General features: G+C 38.1%; 2 protein-coding genes across 3 annotated transcripts in view; one reads left to right on the top strand and one right to left on the bottom strand.

Moving 5' to 3' along the window:
* Positions 1 to 1933: 1933 nt before the first annotated feature.
* On the bottom strand, positions 1934 to 16391 carry LOC110069077 (homeobox protein otx5-B-like). 2 transcript variants are annotated; one of them, XM_020776537.2, is made up of 5 exons: positions 16217 to 16391; positions 13891 to 14013; positions 7805 to 7952; positions 6315 to 6466; positions 1934 to 4132 (listed from the first exon to the last, which is right to left on the bottom strand). In XM_020776537.2, the coding sequence occupies exons 3-5, from the start codon at positions 7905 to 7907 to the stop codon at positions 3782 to 3784; spliced, it is 606 nt and encodes a 201-aa protein (XP_020632196.1). In that variant the 5' UTR covers positions 7908 to 7952; positions 13891 to 14013; positions 16217 to 16391; the 3' UTR covers positions 1934 to 3781. The 2 variants fall into 2 exon arrangements, with proteins under 2 accessions (XP_020632196.1, XP_089143903.1); XM_089287777.1 differs by lacking the exons at positions 13891 to 14013; positions 16217 to 16391 and adding an exon at positions 10187 to 10312.
* LOC110069076 (uncharacterized) overlaps positions 12769 to 21630 on the top strand; it is a 31432-nt gene continuing 22570 nt past the window's right edge. The window contains exon 1 of the mRNA XM_089287778.1: positions 12769 to 13346. The gene's annotated coding sequence lies outside the window, so the exon portion shown is untranslated. The remainder of the gene's footprint in view (positions 13347 to 21630) is intronic.

Here is a 21630-nt window from a genome sequence, read left to right as displayed (position 1 = left end):
GAATATAATATTTAATACTCGCCACTTGCCCTTATTAAACAATATTCCACAAATTTAAATTATTAGCAATGTGTACAGAGGTGACCAAAATGAAGACTAAACTTATTTTCATAAATATCTCAGATTTCTGCATAGATCTTATTACTTTAAAAAACAACAGCTTAATCTTTTCGGCTCTAACTTCCAACTTCTTTACGGTCTCAGACCAAATAAAAATAAGTTATTTTATCTAAACCACTCACTGTTAGTACGTGAGAACAACTCGTCTCTTATCACTTTGGGAGAGCCTCCACTGTGTTTATACTCTGCTAGTTTTAAATCGCGTCTAATTGAGAATTAACTCAGCATTTCAGTCAAATTAATCTGAAATCTCATTAAAACGTTCAATTGTCTCCTTTAGGCCTTAAAGATTCACCGATTCTCCTCTATTCCCATCTCTTGAAAATCTTTCGCCAGAATAAGTTTCAAAATCTATGGTAGTTATGCAACAACAAACAATGTAGACCATTACTAGGGTTCCATGAAAGTAGCATTTGACGCTTACACAAGGGTGATTAAACTCTATTTTCGCCTTGTACAAATCGCCTGCATCTTAAGAAAATTGGTAAGGAGAATTTAAAACAGTATAATGAAATCTGACTTGATGTTTGAACAGATTCTCCCTAGTGATCCTTCAGGGTGTCTGTAGAAACTCTGAGGAGAGCTTGGAATTTTTCTGCTGACATTGAGCAGCGGAACGTGCATATCTGTGTTAGAAATAAAACAGCGTTCCTTTTTAAATAAGTGTATTTATGACAAATCATTTTAAATTGTATTGCGCCGAAGGGCAAATAAACTGTCCATTGTATCATCCCATTATATCTCTGACTTTTTTTTTAACTTTTTCGTTTTCCACGCAGATAGAAACTACATCAATAAATTAGCAGCTGATAAACCCAGTTGAAGTTTCAATTGAAGTTGTTCTTTCGAAAGAAAACAATTATCTGAAATCGTTTCGATATGGAATGCAACGAATTACCCAGAGGGCATGGAACATTTTTGGATAGCTATCAACAAATAAAGGGATAGAAATTTTGATAAAGACGTTTGCTTTAAAATACGTTTATCATATATTTTTTACCCTACAGTCCTTTTGTGAGTGGATTGGTTGACCTCGAGCAAAGCCCTTATAACGCTACCCGTGCATCGATGACGCGAAAAGAAAGGTTTATGAATACAGCTGAACCACAGAGGAAACGAAAACTAATTCGAAATAGCGGGAATTGGAAATAACCGATAGTAAATGACTGAAGGGCAATTGTATCCAAGGACAATTGTTTTGAGTTCGAAATAACGGGGAGTTCGAAACTAACGGAGTTCGAATTAACGGGGTCCAACTGTTCCTCGAAATGTGTATGCATATGAATGATGCATACACATAAATCATGATAAATAACGGAGAAAAATATAAAGGGCGTATAGCAAACTGGCAATGGTCATGTTAAGAATCTCAACTAAGAAGAGCTTTGAACTTAGGATCATTAAGTTACAACCCTTGCTAAATAAATCAATTAAAATATTTAGAGAGGAAGTTACATCAGCTTTAGCTCAGTGATTTTCATGCGGGCCCTCTATCGTGGTCGAATTCGAATTTGGAAATGTTGGTTCTTGTAGACGGAGGAAAACCGAAGAACACGAAGAAAAACCCTCCAATCAAGGCGTGTACCAACAACAAACTCAAGCCACATACAGCACGGGGCAGGAATCGAGGCGAGCGCTCTCACCACTGCGCCAACTCTGCTCCCCAAAAGCTTAGAATGTATAGAGTGCAGGTTTCAAGCCCTTGCAAGAAATTTTCGCAAATATACCGGGACCTGTCGACCGCGCTGCCGTCAACAAGAGGAAAAAACATTGCCCTGTTATATATGCACATCATTGTCATACAAACGACAAATCAAATTTTTTGACGTATTTTATTCCATGTATAATTTTTTTTTGCGTAAATTCGATTTATGGCTGTTTAACATTTTTTACAATGAAGCTTAACTTATGCAATCATTTCGTATATTAAACCAATTCAAAATAATATAAAGAAACACTTTCCTTCATGAACCCATTCAGCCCTTTGATTCATTGGTCATCCTTGCAGATCCATGCAAAATCAAAATTACTGATCATATGAACTGCAAGAAGACCAGCAAAGATAGCTTGCTTTTTGGTATCAGAACTGAAAGAGTATGTCCATTTAGCTTCATTAACAAAAATATATAATTATATTTAAGCATATGATCATTTCATTAAATGGTTGGCCCATCGGCCCGTTTATATACCTATTTATAACACTATATGTCTAAAACCTTTCTCCTTCTCCTTATTTACATTATACAGGTTGGCTCCGTCGAATCAAACAACAGTTAGTTTACTATGACAGTATGTCGTATGATGTGATGGCACATATGCTATAATTGATAGGGGCTTCGTTTAACCTATCGAAACGTAAGCCAGTAAGAGCTAATGGCAAAAATATAAGACAAAATTATACGATAATACTTTCATTCTTCATGGAAAAGTATTTTAGTATACTGAATTTGTAACATTTTTTAAAATATCGATCAGGTAGCTTTCAACTAAATATATGCATGTTGTTGACATTAGAAACAAGTGGAAGCTACATTAACTTGATGGGCAGCAGAACAAACAAAAAAAGCGCTTCAAACACAGTGCACGCTGCAGTTGAAAGATCGCTATGGATACAGATCAAACGCCCCCTTTCCATTTGTCTGGGTCATGAAAGAAGATTCTACCTTGTGGATGAAATCCTAAAGTGTGACCATTCATATGAGAGCTAATGAGAAATACTTCTCGTTGATACTGTTAAGTAATTTACTTTCCTAAGTGATTGCTCCACTGAATTGTCAAGTTTGTACCTTTGCACATGTAGGAGCTAAAAGGTAATTCCTCTTGTTATTTCTTGGAACAATTTGAATACTTTTTGAAGCGGGCAGGTGGAAAATATTACGAAAAATCACAGCTGGCAACAGCTAGCAGTACAAGATATGCATGGTGATCTGCGAGGAAGAGTTAATTGGTCCAATCCTGGAAATCAAGGGCTAAAAAACCAAACCAATTCTTCTCCTGAGTGATAAAAGGACACAATAACACTTAATAGCTTCATGCTAAATCCGGAAGTTGCCAGCGTCGAACGGTCGGGTCTATTCAAAAACGCATGTAAGAGGACACCAACACTTGCAAACTAAACAACTAAGAAAAGCAGTCATCCACGCTAACATTTACTCGTTCATAATCCAACAAGGAGTCAATATACCTTATTTACCCACATCAAGTTACAACGCATCTGATTTCCCAGCTTTCGTGCCGAGAGAGCCAGGAGTCTGCATTCTTGTGGTCCCCAACGAACGGACGCGTTATTCCAAAGTCGACCTTACCTCACAGAAAGATATTGATAAAACTCTAAAAGGTTTTGCCCGCTAATGCCAAAGAAAAACAGGTTTTGTTTCTTGAAAGTCACGTTTTAGAGGATTCTAAGAATAAGTCTAGAACGTTGATCCCTTAAATGCGTTTCGGAGGAAGCGATACTTCTATCGTATTAGACACTAAACAAGGTTTCTTCAGCTGGCTTGTAGACTATATAAGGATTACTGTCAAAGAACTGTATTTGCAGAATAAGCTATTTACTAAACTAACTGGTTTTGTGAAAAACCCCGCATATATTAACATAGTTTTCTTACATTTTTAAAAGGGCTTTTTGTCTCTTTTTAGAATCTCCATGACAACACACAATTTATCTGGGTGCCATCGGATGCATGTGCGCATGCTCTAAAGGCATATAAGATCCACCGTTTGGACTTGAGCAGTAATACGGAGGGGGAGGTGGTGGTGGCATAAATGAAGGATTTGCACTGGACATAGCCATACTGTTGTTGATAACGGCGTGTGATGGATATGTGGGCATAGGCCGAACTGAATCGTGAGCGGGGCTCCAGATATTGGCGCTGCAGCTGGCGTATCTGCAGGGAGAAGGTCCTGCTTGACTGGTGTCCTTGTTGGCGGCGGGTGTCTTTGGCTTGGGTTTGGGTTTGGGCTCTCCCTTACTCTGTTGCCGTACTTTGGCGCGTCGATTTTTGAACCACACCTGTTGTATGATCAAAATAAACAAAAAATACTCCGTTTAATTGCAAATGGCGCCTGCGAAACAAGTGGAATTCAATTGTTGTCTAGTGGTTTGTTTATTTTGTATCTAGTGGCGGTTTATACTGAGTAGTAATAGCGGTTTGAACAGATAAGACGGGAAAAACTAACGAAAGCTTGATTAGAAGCTTTACCAGGAAAAGTTGATCTAACAACTCAATAAAACTCAGTTAACAAGTTAGGAAGGTTACAGTGATGTTTTTTATCGCGGTTTTATACAACTTTTCGCCGGTTTAAGTGAGCGTGACTTTTGGGAAAGGCCTTAAGTAGTTTTTTCTGGAAAGTTTCATTTTGAAATAAATACAATATAGAGCTAGACACGTAATATAACAACGCACGCAAAACGGAGGTCAAGCTCACTGTCGAGACAAGCCTGCACACGCGATCATAAAACACGCGCATGTATAACATAAAGAGACATTCTTCTTGGAGTAAAATCAAATTTGTTTGATAATATCGCGAAATATAGGTTCTTTATTAGCCTAAAAGGTTCGAATGAAAGAAAAATTAACCTTAAAGACATTACGTGAGAACAGATGGGTTGTCTGAGGGCGTGAAATGTTTGACACTACAATTGTGTGTACGTACACAACACAGGCACCCTTAAAAGGCTAAATGCTCGGAAGTTGAAATATTTTAATTTAATTAACTGAATTACACCTGACTTGGGGCTAGGCTGGGGCCAAACTGCATACGAATTTTTTCTATCTGAAATTGGCAATTAAAACTGAAAAATTAAAATGATGCTTTACTGTTTTGCATCCCACTCAATTTTCATTCAGTTAAATTCTCGACAACAAAACGTCCTGTAGGAATGACGTATGAAGACTCAATAACATGTTTTTCAGTTTGGATGTGTCCTGTTTGAAAGTACCTTAACCTGGTCATTTTAGGGTAAATTCATCATTTAGTAAAAAAAATGGGTGCTCAAGTATTAAGATTTATCACATTTTATTGTTTAAAACACGAACTAAATGGAACAATTTTCCACAAACGACCGACTACGACTGTGAGTTTCAGTTGTACAATTCTTAAGTTGGGATTATGTTGACCGTTTTTCACTATCACGGCTTCTACGTAGTTTTCTTGTTAATATGGACAGGTTATTCCCTTTGTCTTCCTCCATATTTGATACTTTTGACGAGAAGGAATCATCTCTTAACACACGAACCAAATGAATTGGGAGACGTTGAAGAATTGACCCCAAAATTGGCAAATCATGTAAACGTGCCGGAAAAAATGGGAAAACTTTTCTTCATTGCGCAGCCAATTTGCGGTTAACAAAAAACCGTCTTGTCTTCTTTAAATGTTGTCAAGTTTGGTCCAAAGCACGTATAGAAAATGTGTTTGCTGGAGGCCAAAAAGACAACCGATTATCTCTGTCCTAACTGAGTTCAGAGTAGTTCCAGCAGGATTTTGCCAAGAATTGACACAGGTTTATTGTTCTGAAGCCACCAACAAAACGTGAAACTATGCTATAGAGTAACCCCGATGTAACAGGAAAAAGTTTTGCATGCTTAACACACGTTTACATTTGGGGCCAAACATCAGTTCAAGAACCAAAACAAAGACATATTGACAAATTTGCGAGAAAAGAATTTGAAGATGCTTAGCTTGTTGTAACTCCATCAATTTGTGGAATTCAAGGAAACAGAGAGGAATGGCGTGCAAAATCTTTAACTTTGTATTTAGGGAGTTGTAATTCCACCTGAGTGACTCGACTGGGAAAAAGAGAGAAGAAGAAGAGAGAAAAGAGAACAAACTCTCTGATCTTTGTGAAAATACCTAGTGTATTCATATCAAACGTTTGGAGTTAAGCAGTGCCAACATTCCCGGCCCCACCTCGCTACCTTCGACTCTTTTGAAATACAAAGTTTCCTAACGTTCTCAGTTGTCTTTTTACAGTCAAAATCGAGTTATAGAAAAGACAGGTTTTACAATAATTGCCAGTAGGCAAGCTTCAGGCATTCCGATGGGCATATTTTATAACTTGTCGCATGCCCCCCGATTAGGGACTCACTTGACACCGTTGTCGCCATCCTCTAGCTCTCCGCCTTCACTGCAATGTTGCACGTCTAGAGAATAAGAGTATTCATTAACTCAGAAAAAACTGAGATCTTTTTTACCTGAACCCTGGATTCTGGTAGATTGATTTTCATGGCAACTTCTTCTCTCATAAAGATATCAGGATACTTTGTCTTGGAGAATAGCTCCTCCAATATTTCTAGTTGTGCTTTGGTGAAAGTTGTCCTCTCACGTCTTTGTTTTCTTGGGTAGCCTGAAAATATAGTTGCATGGAATCACGAGAAAATTCTTTGAAACTTCTTCTGCATTGGTTGGATACCTCATACAGCAATATCTCAGCCTTAGAACATCGGCATTTCGTTATCCTACTGCAAGCAGTGGAACCTTCACCAAACCAATTAAATTTGAGTTATAGGAATCGTGGACAATTCTCTAAATTTTCTTTCTCTAAATGTCCTTTCTCCTAAACTTAAATACAACAATCAGTGAAGTCTTGATATGTTAAACATTGTATAAAAATATTTACTTTGGTGCTTTCTGAATTTCAAACAATGGTATGCTCGGCTGTGATCTTTAAAGAGACCAGGTGCGATATTTTCAGAGGTATTCAGTTTGGTAAAATTGAAAGAATAAATATTTGAGTTGATCTGTTTCTTCAGCAGGCGCCCATTTATCATTTGCAATGCCAATAATAAACTGGAAATAACATTGCACTGTTTAAATTGCGGTCTCTTTATCATGTTTTTTATTGTTTTACTGATCTCACTAAGAAGAACACTGACGATATTTCCGTTGTCATTGGAAAGATAACTGTAAATGCCGTCAAATCAAAGCTACAGTCATTAACCACAGAAGCGGCCAAATGTATATTTTCAGTAATAATGTTATCATTAATGTCAGGCTTCACAGCAGCGGCTTTCCTAGCCGCAAACGAGTAGTTAGGATATTTCAACAGGAAGAATGTATCTATGCCCCTTAATGGACGCTTGTCTAAAAATACGTAGTCGTTTGAAAATCGGCCTAACTTAAATAGTTTTCGCGCCCACAAATCCTAGATGAAAATCAGGCACGTTCCACGCTGCAGCAGATTTGAACGATTTGTGACCAACTTAACAAGAATCAAACTTGATGATTATATTTATGTGCAATAGGCAAAAATCCGTTGAGACAAATACGAAACAGATGTTAACGAATCTAGTGTGATTGCCAATATTTGGGAAAAAGTACTAATTTATCTCGCGTTTTGTCCCCGGTGAGGGCTCTTAAATAGGCTTTGTCGAAGCTTGCACTCATCGAAATGCCTTTCACGAATTCTAAATCCACGCATCTGGGAGGTCTCGCTTAACTAGAAAACGCACTAAATAGACAAGAATCGAGCTAACCAATGGTGGTTTCAAAGACCTCTCGAAGTATCTAACACAGCCCGAAAATAGGAAAAAACTTCCTTCTTCTGAAAAGACTATTCTTCTGGTCACCGCGAACTCATTCGAATTGTCATAACCATAATGTGTTAGTACAATGCCGACTCTGACGAGGCATTATGCATGTGTTCTTTCATGTCTAAAAATAAAGTTGAAATCTTGACTCTTACCATAAGGTGGAGCAACCATTGGGGAAAACATGTCGGCGGTTCTTGGAGGCATGTTAAGTCCATTGACCGGGTACGGTGGATAATGGTTCAGAAAGCCCGCCATTTTGGATTCTTGGTGTAAACTAGAGAGTGAGTTGTAGGCCGCGTGCTATGGAATCAAATGAAAACACGAAATGATGAGCTCGCGGCTTAGTCGCGCGACCTTCTTTACCGGCTTGGCCCCTGAAGGCCCCCCCTGCAGATCATACCTGTCAAGGTATTAATACAAAAGACGGGACAGAAAATCCGCTTGTTAAAGGACCTTCCTGAAATTCAACATAATAAAAACAAGCCCCTGAAAGCTACACCCAACTTGCCAGATTATTTGGATCCAGGTCAAGGAAACTATGCGTGCGATTAGGTGACCAAACCTTAGCGAATTTTGCAGCCCGCCGTTCCACGCCAGTGAACGAGGCTAGCGTTTTTATTTGTCGTACATCAAAACAAGAATATTCATTGCTCTTTTTCTAATTTAAGGCTATGTGGGAGGTCGAACAATTTGCAATGGTAGCCAAAAAGGAAGCCGCATTGCTCCAAAATGAAAAATTCACATTGGATTAAGACTGTCACGATGTCACGAGAATTGAAACCATGCACGTTTTCGCGCTAGAACCCTCTTCGTGAATATTCTCAAACGGAAACATTCAAACACTTATCTATCCTGGAACATTTCCCTTCCATTAACAGCTAGCGTTAAAATAACTACAAAAGGTTCGACGGCTCTCGTGATAAAATCCCATCGTAAAAAGGGAAAAATTCAAGTTTAACTGCGGAAAAATGCCGTTAATTTTCATTGCGGAAGTCCATTCCGTGATGATGGGTTACGAAATTAGTGACATTTGTTGAAGAGGATTCCGCAAATCTATAGCACTTGAAAAGAAAATAACAAAATCTGCAAGGAGACATAATAAAACTGACACGGTCTAGTTTTTGTTATTAATTACGAGAACCAATAGGAGCCATTGAGTTAATTAATAAGTATGATTTTTGCTCCAATGAAGTCATTGAAATAAGCGAGAACAAAAGTATAATGATTGTTAACAATTGTCGCAGCGAATCACCTAGAAAGACTGCTTAGAACTCACTCGCACACAATCTATTAAGTTTTAAAACCGTTCTGATATATCCAGTTTAAAAGAAGTCGTATTGTTTAAGAAACGAAAAAGCCAATTGCGCTATCACGCTTTCGTTCTGTCGTTTAGCATCTAGTTAACGCACCGCTGACGTTAGTTAATTGGAAAACACGTCATCAGTCGTATTGTGAAGGAATTCTGTTGACGCCGATCTGAGCAGAGATCTATAGAATAATTTCATTTCATTGTCCACGAACTTTTCAACCTTTTTGAGCTAAGAAAAACCTCAGAACTTCAGAACATCAAAGTGGTTGAAAGTAGTTAATACGTTAAAGAGCTCTTTCCGTCCAAACGATGACAAAAAGTTAATCAGCAGTTACTTTTTTTTCTTTTTGGCTTGGAATTTATTCAAGTAGAATATGAGACAGAGATTTTTTTTTTCATAGCTTTGAAAAGATACCCAACCGATTGCAAGTCAAACAATCCTGAAAATCGTGTTACGAACAAACAAAAAATCATGCACATCAATGATTTTGTCCGACAGAAGGTCACAAGATTTATAGGCTTTCGTGTTTGTTTTACCCTAAGAAAAAAGGTAAAGAGACATAGAGGAGTCATATAGTATTTTCTTAATTCAATGATCTGATATGGCGATTAAGCCGACCCAGGTGAAACTTCAGATCGACCCTATCCCACCCACAAAAACTTGACTGAGCTACTGCAGTCCCCGATATTACAGTAAAAGCCGGGAACCTTACAATTACTGAACTCGGGTCCAAACTTTCTGTGAAGACATTTCTTTTGGCTGAGGATTAACTTAATTTCACTAGCTATTTTTCTGCTAGTAAATAGGAAATACAGGTCAATAAAGACCAGACGATCAGGATGAGGAATCAATTCTTTGGTGCATGCGAGTGTTTCGTGATGAAGAAGTCGTTGGATGGAAGTAATAATTGGAAATGAAAGGTCGTAATTCAAAATCTCGCTTAAAACACGTGTGGAGAATCAGTTTACAAGATTAATTAATCACCAAACTCGTTGTAAGAGCGAGTTGAAAAAGTGTAAGCACTGCGGATATGTTGTCGCGTTCTGATCCGCGAGAAGATAATAAAACAGACCTGGTACTTACTTTTGTCGTTAATTTACGAAAGGAAACCGCAGAGTCGTAGATATTGAAAGATTGCGATTGATAGCCTTGTTTCACGACGAGTGAGTTGTAGCTAATGACTAAACAGAAGGGTGAGTGCACTGAAAAACACTGAGTACTCACTAATTGAACAGCTCGCGTTTCCTTGAGGAAAGAATTGAGAACACATTTGGAAAAGTAAGAACTCGGGATGGGCAGGCATCCGTCTTGTGTCTCATACACAGAAAAGGACATTGCTTCTTTCTTTGATGTCCTTTGTCACAACTTGCTCGTCATGCAATAAAGCCAATGGCTTCCTGATTCGAGACATTGCTAGTGACTCCTTATGGCCGTTAAGTTGAAAGAATAACCTCCTTTAATTTAATTTTTCAAAGAATAGGACGGATGTTCCATGGATTCGCGCGCACTAATCCAGTGACAACTTCAGTTTACTGAAGGCTTTAATCATTTTGTTTAACGAAAGTATTGCATGAAATGACACAAGAATGGGGCCGCCTAGCGAAAAGCTTAATTCTCAAAGACACGAAAAACGTAGTGATCCTTTTATTCCATAGTTGTATTTGCGCCACCACACAACGGCCGGCAAAAGTCAACTTTTATTATGTCACTCAAGATGGATGGATTCGTATCTATCCCGAATTCAAAAGATTTTCAATTAGAACCAAAGGTGAACTAATTAGCGATTTAATTTTAAGACTGTTAGGTTTTTGGGCCTTGCTTATAAGCTCAGGCTATTGGAAAAAGCGGGCAGTCTGTAACACGCCACCCTTGGTAAACAAAGAGAACGACTGCCTCATCGGTTTAACACTCAAACTCTCGGCACCAAGTCAAAGTTTTGTTTTACTTGAAACAGTTGTCTCTTTTTTCTGAATTTAACGACATGTCACGGAGGCAAAGATCTTTTAGTTAGTGGGTCTGGAATTTTAAAACAAGAAAATGTCAGCTTCTTCCTTTTATATCGCTTCCCAGACATAACATCTAGATCTGCTGTCTTTTAAATGCTTATCTTGGTGGGTTCGAGTGAAGCTTCTCGACTTTTCATGAGTGGGTGGGTTGCTCGGTTTTATTCAATCGTATAAATTGTTTCTACAGATCAGACAAAGCTGACAATAAAGCCATTCTTTTTTGAACACCCCCTCTCAACCCCCAGTTCCTTTGTTAACCAATTAAGAAAAAGGTTCTGCGCCAAATGTGCCGTTAGAGCCTATTATTTAGGTCAGTTGTTTGTAATCAAGATATTGAAACGTTTTTCTCAAAGATCGTGAAAGAACTTAAACCATTCATCACGGATGGGGCAAAAGGTTGGCCAAAGTTGTGGCCAAAAATTTTAAACCCTAATTTAATTCGCCTGTTTCATTTTATAACAAACGTAATGCTAAAAGACAAAGTAAGATATAACACTGAATCTTTAATCAAAAAATTTACTTTCATTTTCAACAAAAAAGGATGCGTTTTATTGAAAAATTCGTAGTAAAGCAAAATTCAAATTAAGTCGCCTGTTGTGGCTTTTCTCAAATGAAAGGCTGATATTCTACAGAATAAAGTGTTATTATACTCAAGCACAAGAGAGTGATTCAGTCAACCTTGAAAAAATTAAAAAAAAAAAGGCTTTCGCTAAGCTGAGATTTTGAGATTGTACTCTAAAGTTTCTTGGCAAAAGAGTATTAGATTGGAATAAAACCGAATACTCAGTGACATTTTATTGGCACTACTTCAATCAATTTTTAAATCCTAAAATTCAATTTGCTTTTCCCCCGAACACGGACATTTTTTGCGCATTGCAAAATTGAACACTCGAATCTTCTTTTTGTACCCTCGTGAGTGACGAATTCATGCACGAACATTTGCTTTGTTCGCCAAGTTTCCGGATTAGGATTTACGCTGTGGTTTTTCGATCAATTTCAGGCACACAACGTGGAACTAAGTGAGAGCAAGGCGACACGATCATGGAGTAGCTCAATGCAAACGTTGACAAAAAGAAAACAATTTCTTATTTCATTGGCTTCCGTTAGAAACCACATGGTGAGGGGTACTCCAGGACTCCCGCTTGGAATTCAAACATTTATTTAGAAAACCCTCCCGCTGCGCGTCAGCAGAACATTATTTTGTTCTTTTGAGTGGAATCCCAGTTTCATCTTAGTCCAAATGTTTGTCTGTTCACGCATTTTTGTGTTCAGTCAGTGAAGACCTACATGAACAAGAAAACAGTTGCGCCATTAGTAAGTATCTAATTTACGTTCGTGATCTATAAACAGTCTTATATAAACAGTACTCCAAACTGTGTTTCCTTTGGTCTCAATGACTAAGGGATCGGTCACCCGATAAGCGATCTCAAACACCCTTTGCGTTGTTCAAATGGCCTAAGACAATTTTTACGCAATTATCTCCACACAACGTACAGATCGACACTTCGAAATACTGATTGCACCGAGTTCTTTCAGAGATAAAGATACTTTTAACTGTCCTTTATAACATGCTGATCTCGAAGTCGATATGAAGTGCAAGCAAACACAAACTTTAACACGAAACGCTCAATCTAACAGGGAACTGTAAAAACATCGACGTAAATATTGATCCAGGAAGGTCGTTAAATTCGTACAAAGCTTGTTGCTTTTTTGTAATTTCTCGGGTCATAGCAGAGATCAAGACAGGTAAGCCCCATAGCACATGTCTGTTGTAGGTCGTCCTGTCTCTTTTAATACTAATCTTAAAAGGTTGTCTGTCTATTAACCGCGAAACAGTTGACCATCTGTGTGGGAAACTCACCTCTTGTGTGAGTTCTCAGACTCTGCGGTTGACAAGTGGGAAATATTTCTGAGTGAAAACACAACGAGAACCGTTTGACAAGTGCTGTAATGACTACAACGTGAAGGCAGATATATCGATACAAGCGCTTTGCGGGATTTCGTGGATTCTTATTATCGGAATAATTGGTTTTTGAAAGCGTTTGGTGATCTTTCTTTCACCTCGAAGGATTATTTCTTTTCTATCCTATTATTAAAGGGCCTAAAGGAATAGCTGTTTCCAAATACGACAACTTATAAAGGCAATGTCGCCTTATTGGTGTGCAATGCAATTTTCCTATCAAGCTACAGTAACTAAAATCATCGGGAACAAAGAGTTTATTGTTGGCTTTTTCTTCGCAATCCTTGGGGCGGTGTTTAACACAGCATGTTGTTGTGTTGATGAATACGACACGGTCATAAGCCTCTGTAAATTGTCCTGGATTCCGTGCTCGTCTAGCTGAAGAACTTGTCCCTCCCACAAGCTGATAAACAGGCAGGTAAAATTCGACTTAGCTAGAAAATACGCTCAGTGCTAAATCTCGGTCGAGAAGTACTTAGCACGTTTTTCGTAAGGAAGTGATTTCGCTCGACTTTCCGGGCATCAATGGTCGGGTCATTAACTACGGCTCTGACAACCTCTGCCTACAATTTAGTCGCGTTGACTTAAAGGTTAAAATTATTCTGCCTTCTAAGTAACACATATCTAAACCAGAAACAGAGCTGTGTAATCCAAGCACGGATTTAATAAAGACTAACGGGAGCTGCTTGTCAAATGGCGGAACGAAATCAGTCGAGATGCTCTGATTAGTATGACTGTCTGCTGCGCTTTCGTTTTGCAATGTTGCTGTTTCACTGGCTTTTAATAGCTTTAGTAGCTTATTTTTTAACCCTGTTTAATACAGTAATGAAAAATATTTAAAGATGTTCTGAAAACAAGAATGGCGTATAGATGGAGCATGGATTAAATTGAGAAGTCAAGATTACTCTACCACGGTAGAATAAAACATGGCGGGGGCAGATGAAGATGCGATTGTCACTTACCAGTTGCGATTCGCACTAGTAATTTCGTTTCTTGAACTGGCCGAGAGGTATACTCACAGAGCAAACCAGAACTTGTGCTCTTAGCTCTAACTGAAGACTGTGTAGAAATCCTTTCGGTCAGTGCTGGAATGAAAACAAAAACGGAATGAGCAGCGATGAGTGTGTTACCATCATGTGCGAGGCTCCCCGCAGAAAAAGGTTAATATAACATTAACATCGTTAGAGATCCTCGGCAAGAGATTTCCTGCGCTATGCCCAACGTTGTGACTTCTGGAGTAACTTTTACCTCTCAAAGCTGTGATGAGTCAAAATAAAGTACAATCCCCTTTTCTGTCTTCCCTCAATCAGTTCTAAAGTGATTGTCTTGTAGCTTCCATTACCCTTTGCCTCTTATAATTGTTTTTATCCTTGTATATTAAACTTGGAAGGGCATGACAAGATAGAGTTTTGTTATTTTAATCACGAGAGGCGGGGTACATTTCCAGATGCTGCGGCGCGAATATTTTGCGGCAATGTTCTAAACCTCTTCAAAAGGCAACTGTTATTAAAATCGCGTTCAATAAATCCAAATTGTCCATAGTGTTTATTTCCACAACATTTTGCGAAGGATCTCATCAATTCTAATTTGCAGCACTTTAGCAAAGTAATAAAGTAAAAAGGGAATGTTTTGGCAATTATCTCATTCAGGTCTATTTGCATTCAAAAGGGAACATAGCTGGCGCTTTGGGCGCCCTTCAAAGAACTTGAACCAAAACCAAAACCCCTTGAACTAAATAACGATCTTAGAGCCACATTAACTCACACTGATACAATAGCATTCGTTTCAATTGTGCCAATATTCAACGAAATCGACTATTTTCCTGCTCTTGAGAGCAATTCTGAATTGTATTGATCACCGTAAAACAAAAGCTTACATCACTCGAAGTTCGTCATTCGGCCTTTCAAGATTCCGACTCTCGGTGGAAGAGAAGTAATTAGTTGTAATTAACAAGATCGATTTCACTGGTTGAAAGGAAACATTAACTAAAACGTTTGTTCTACCACAGGTCATGACTCTGCTATCAATAATAAATTTCAATATTTATATTTGCTACTCCATTATAGTTAAACATTGGCTCCGACTCTCACAATCGACGCAATTGACTTCTGATCTCTGAAATTTTTGTTTAAATTTGATAATTGAAAATTTCTTTTCTTAGGCAGATAATTTTCAATATTTCACTTCAGCTTTTCCTTTGTTTCTTCTGGGGTTGATAATTTTCAATATTTTACTTCTGTTGACCGTTAAAAGCGTTCGATCTTTCGCGTACTTTTTTCTTCGACGCCTTTTCTTTGAAGAAGATAAACACAGCTCAGTGTGTTGTGTATATTAATTTTTGGCGCCCAACTCTTTTGAGATGACACTGTTTTGAAATTTCTTGCAATAAAAATTGACAGGAGGTTCATAAAATCTGAAGTGAAATCGGAGGGATTAAACCTTGCTGTCCTCGCGAATTGTACCACTAAGGGTCTCGCCGGAAATTAAATCAAATCCGAATTTTATTAGTTCCTCGCTTCGTTTGCTCGCTTGGTTCTTTTACTAGAGCAACCTAAGAACTAGTTAACACAATTCGTAATGTAAAGGCAACAGCCATAGACATCGAATACAAGATGCTCACACTAATTATCGACATACCGACTATATAACTAAAACAAAGTCATGACAATTCATATCGTTTGCGAATCCAATAAATTTTGTTTTTATAAACATGATCATTCTGATAAAAGCAAAAAACAGTTTTTACCATATCTGCCTTTGTGCGGAGCGATCTCAGTTTCTATTGTCGTGTAACGGTTAGCTATTGGTTTGTCTAGATATTAAAGCTGTACTCGAGAAGAATCTTTTCGGAAATCCCTTCCTACAAGTCAGTGAAAGACAGCGCCTCTCACCGGAAAGAAGGCCGAGTCGTATATAAATTGCAATCCAACCAAGATCGACCATTGACAGAAATGGAAACTTCTACATATCAATTAACCCTCGCTAATTTTGGCGATGTTCTGTCATCGCGGTAAATTTTCATAAACGGATCAACGTCTTAAACCTTCGCCCGTGATAATTGCAGTGGTATTTTGAAGAGTAAAGCAGCGACCGCTTTTCGGAAGACGAAATAAAATTAGTAAGGTCTTTATTAGTTCTTACACGCGTACTTTGCAACTCTTATAAACAACCTGAAAATGAAATTCCCTCGAAATTTTTCTTGCAAAAAAACCTAGCGTGCACGAAAATAACTTCATTAATTAAAATATACACAGGACTCTACCGCGACTCCTAAAATTGTAGGCTTACCTTTATATTCAAACTCTGTGTAGGTTTCTGTTGACCGTTATTTACTGACACAAACACAGGAAATTTTAAACAAACCAGCGTTGAATACAACCGTAATGTGCACAGCAGTCAATATCAACCGGAGTTGTCAACCAAATAAAAGTACCTCGAATATCTTCCTTGCTCTCGTGATATGTACGTGATTTATATTCCAGCCCTTATGGACTTAAAGGTCAATACGACTACCACACCAGTACTCTGTCAATAGGCATATTTTTACTTGGGACACGCAAGGGCATTTCTGGAAAATGCTCATTTCGCCAGACAGATTTAACCTCAATTTAACAACAGTATACAAAAGAGGACTTACTTTGAGATTTTGGATTTTTTCCAACTCAGAGAAGTTGAAAAGACGGTGGTTTGGCGATAAAAGCCGTGACACAAACGTATATTCAGGGAGAGTTATTTTCCACAAAGTTCCGGCTTAGGGGGTGAAAGATTAAGGCATTTTTGAGAGTAGAATTACGCGTTTGGCATTTAAACGCCTCGCATCATTGCTCTAAAATCTGACAAGGCTCAAAATTGTGAGCGACGCAAACCAGCAGAGCTAACTAGAGCAAGAGCATGTAACCAAGACACGTCATGGAGTCTGATGCACTGGTTTTCGCTGGTACTATCGCCTCAGTTCAACGCTTACAAAACTTATGTAAATCATCAGTTGACGGCCAGGTCGAAAACACACGTACAGGAGGGGTCGTTTTAAAAACTTCACTTGAGACGAATGGATCCAGCCCTGAAAAGCTTAAATTTTCTAATTTTGGAGTTTGTAACAATGCTCCTAAACTTTGAAGGGCCGCAAGTTTCAGAACATCATGTGTTTTGAAAGAAACGTCATGTCAAACGCGTCTCATCAGCTGCACACAATGCGTATTCCACCCTTAAGTATATACGGATTAGTTGAGCTTACAGACGCGCTAAACCAGCTTTCGACATAATTCTCGCACTATGAGTAGCATCATTGCGTGTTTGCAAGAAGCTTTTTTGAGCCTTATAGGACATAAGAAACTAGATTAGCCGGCTACAGTGAGACTATTTAACTCAAATCGTCGCCGATTCTTCCCTCACCTTTTTGCAGCAAAGGTAAATAACATTTTGAAGCAGCCCTGTCGCATAAAGTTTAAAAAAATACATGCTTCATCATAAGGCTTGTTAACAGGACGAAATGTGTTACTTAATATAGACCTGATAAAAGTTCTTTGCACCATGTTTTAATTTCCTCGATGTTTAGTCTCAACCATTGAACTCCTAAGAGTACAGCAGGAGATCAGTAGAAATTGGCCAAATTGTGTAAAATTTCCATTTGGTTAAAACTGAAAACAAACACCACATAAAAGCACTGTTCTACAGCTTTCATTTGAATGTTCATACTTCCTAACAAATTTAATCGCGGGACTCAAAACTTAGTCCACATTCTGATGTGATTGAGGGTGTCATTTTGGCTCTGGACGGGAAATGTTAAGCCTTCAATTTCTGTAGATATAACGTGAAATGGAAACACTGCTACATACGTGCAATCACTGTTTACAAATAAACCCTTAGATGTGTTAAACTTTCTGCGACAGCACGATAGAAAAAATTGTTTTACCCACTTCTAGTGCCATTTCCTGGCTTAGCGCTTTTTTTAGTAAGCCATTCTTGTTATCGGCGGTCAAGAGGAAACAGGTTTGATAATTTTGGGCTTACTGCTGGGTTGGAAAAATGCCGCATTATAAACATTAATAAAAATAAGCATTTACACATTTCTTGGAAAAGATAGAGTTAAAAATACATGCATATCAAGTCGAAATTCGACCGAGTGAAAGACTTATGTTTTTTAAAGTAATCAGGTCGTTTCGTGAGTAAACTATCTATTTCAGGAGAGTAAGTTTGCGTGTTTCAAGCATTCCAGAATTTAATCACTACAGACTGTGGTCCGTCTGGTATTGTACGCTCTCGAATCCAAGAGCTTGATTCCATGCAGGCAAACAAAATAGTATTAGGAGGTCGAGCATCTCTTTGTTGCTATAACTGACACGTGGGTTAAGCTGAAATGGTAAAAGATTTCAAAGTCTTTTAGATACTCACTTGAGATTTTTCCACAAGATAGACTGGAAGACCATTGAGTGAGGAGAAAGTGGTCTCTCGTTCGATGAACCTTCTATCCTTCGTGCACATGTTTTAATTGTGGGAAATCTCGACCGCACACTTCAAACACATTTAATGCACACGCGGGGCACGCAAAAATCTATTTTATAAACCTACACAGAGTGCTCATTAGAAAAATGAAAGAGAAAAACGTGCCCAGAGTACGACAAGTGCTCGTTTCTGAGCGAAGAACAGGACCTCTAAGTAACACGTGCAGACGAGAATATCAACTTTGAATACGAGTATACTTGTTCAATGTATTTGCAGTTTGGTAATTTGTACATTTAAATTACAAGAGCTGGCTTTAGAGTCTATGTAGTCGACTGGTGATGGAATTAAAGTTGGTGCGGAAAGATTTTCTATTTGCGAGACTGGCAAAGCTTGTACAGTTTTCCATTGCCGCACCTGACTTGGTGCGGGTTCTCAGGTTTCTATCCCCAACTACCGACGAAAACGTTTGAGAAGTTTTTCCAGTGTTTTATTCTTAGACAACATGGTATATCATGATTATAAGCAAATAATCAGCAGAACACCTTTGGATTCAATGCAACCGTTATCCACTCTGTTAAGAAGTTGACATTCTCTAAAGAAAGAGACGGTTATCCGCTCAACGACTGAAAAAAACCCAATGTCAAAATTCAATCGCTTTTCAATGACCACACGTGTTATCGACTCTAGACAGGAAGAAAATTCCGTATTGTTTCAATGGTTAAGTGATTTATAACTTTCACTAAATATTATAACCGGAGTCATTCAACGGTTTCACCAAGCATCAGTTATTACCTGCTATCCGAGGAAACGAACTAAACATAAATCAACAAAATTAATCAGCATTTAGACCCTCGTAGTTGGGAATCAGTCATTTTTTTTTTCTTACTAAAGCGTCGTCTCTGAAGAGTTCTCGAGACTTAACTTTATTTAGATTTACAAAGCTATGATCTAACTAGCGAATTTAATCACAATCGACTAGGTGACTGACTTGCTTTAAATCTTGATTTCAGTGAAATACGTCTAAGCCTGGTAGATTCGAATTTCGCATTGCCTGTGGGCTTTATATAATGCCATGAAAATATATCGCGTCAAGAGACGCGTCCCATCCCATGTATGGTATGAATAAAATACAAATAACGCTTTGTTAACTTAATGTTGAATACAAAAATTGAGTACCTTGCTTCTCCGAATCTCTTTGGCCTTTGAATTCAACTGAGCGAGTTTTAAACTTCTTCTGATAATTAAGTGTTTTGACTTCAATTTATCAGTCAACAACTGACTAAACGGCTCGTTTTGTAAATTTATGCGACGAGTTTTTTAGCACTTCCTTATCGGAAAGCCGTGAAATATTTGTCATAAATTAGCCCTGGAGGCCGCACGGAGCTTCAAAGACAATCTGTTCGGCCATAAAGTCGTAAGATTATTAAACAGAGGACGGCTAATGGTTTCGGGCCATGCTGCTTTTGACAAAAAAGACGACAGGAATAACTCATCATTCTATAGTAATCTTTTGTTTCGGGTAATTTGTCAGTGTAAAGTGAGTTTATAGAGGAAAAGAAGGAAAACAAATGTGTAAAACGTTATCATCCTTTGTGAATCGAGTACGTGCCAAAAACAACGATTTTTCTTTTAGATGAAAAAACAACATAAAACTTCGATATTATTCGGAAAGATGATTTTGCAGAGTCAGTGAAGAGAGTTTTATTCAATCCTTCTCTTGGATTATGGATTATTGAATGAAACTGCTGATCCATGGGGCAAAGGGGGTTTTAGACGAAAAGGAAGAATAAAATATATTCCTTTTGATGTATATGATAAAAATGGTAGCTTTTGGTATTTCCTAGAAGTAACACGTTTCACAAAAAAGCGAAGGAATACTCTAAGGCAAACATTTCGCTATCTCAGCCTTGTAAACGATATTTTAAATAACCACGAATGTGTTTAAATCTCTTCCAAAATGTTTACTTCACACACAGCATAGAAGTCAAAGGCAAGACATTTGAATAAACTATGAACCCCTGTTGTACATCTTCTTGTGAAGCAAAATGCATCGTTGTTTTCACTTAAAAAAACGCGAAAAGAAAAAGAAAAAAAAGGAAGAAAATTTACCTCCTTGAATCGATTAATTAAATTTAAAAATTATTTGAATAATGCCCTGTTTAGTTAAAGATCGCCTTTGTACTAAAAACCTGACGTTTCTGTACAGGGAGTCTTGTCCAAACGCTGACTGTAAATTTGCATTATAAAGGCAGAGACAAGAGCCTACTTGTTTAACCTCGAAAATTTCTCCGCGCTTCGATTGCATCTCGGAATATTCTTAGAAAAGGCGTATATCTTGTTTGTTTAACGTTTCGTTTTATATTTCGCGCGCAGATTGACGCACAGTCCCATTCTACGTTGGCAAGCGAAAAACAGCAAGAAAATATAGAGACCTTAGTAGAGAACGTTCGCCAAAGATAACTGTTTAGTAAAAGTTTTTGAAAGTAGGTCGAGGCTTGCGAAAATATACCGAGGATGGCGATTGTCAAAGCTCACCGACAATTAGTCTTTGGATGAGTGGACCAGTGAACCTTGTCGGAACTTTGAAATATTCTTTGAAATGAAAATTAGGCCGATTCTTCAGATGCTTTGGCCAATTTGGAAAAGCTTGCCGCAAGCCTGAGATAATGAATTTTTCATCATGCAGACCAAGGTTTGTAACGCGGCAAACGGGGCGGCTTTGAATTGCAAGATAAAACCGCCATAACATCGAAAAATAAATTAAATTGCTTTGAATAAGTTACGGCGGAGAGAATAAATTCAGTTTGTCTCTATTCCTTCTCAGTTAGGTCAGACACAAAAGAGATATTCGTCGAAATCAGTCACCATTCCCTTAGATACGTGTTTTGTCCAAGTTTCAGCGACAGTTTCTCAATTCCTGGCGTATAATTCAAGGCCATGCAATAAATGTATCTGTATGATCTCGGCTTGTTTCCTTCAATGAACTTTCAATCATTGCTACTTTGACTTCGTATATATATTGACCTGCAGACGGACCAGTTGAAAATATAAATATCATATCGGCCCAGAGAACTTTAAAACCCTGTTGTTTACTCGCTGCAGTTGTTGTGTACAAAGCTGCAACCGATTTTGCAGCATGACTCACTAATTATACCGTACTGGGTTAAAAAATGTCCCGCGAACCCAGTGTTTGCATGGTTTGGCCTTAATTATTAAATATTTTGTCTTTCACTACCTTCTAGTCTCTTATTTGAAGAATA

The sequence above is a fragment of the Orbicella faveolata genome, unplaced genomic scaffold (assembly GCF_042242905.1).
Source record: "Orbicella faveolata isolate gen_17 unplaced genomic scaffold, um_ofav_v1 contig_15, whole genome shotgun sequence".
Lineage (NCBI taxonomy): Eukaryota > Metazoa > Cnidaria > Anthozoa > Scleractinia > Merulinidae > Orbicella > Orbicella faveolata.
Note: the sequence above shows the minus strand (reverse complement) of the source record. Positions and strands in the feature narration are given on the sequence as shown.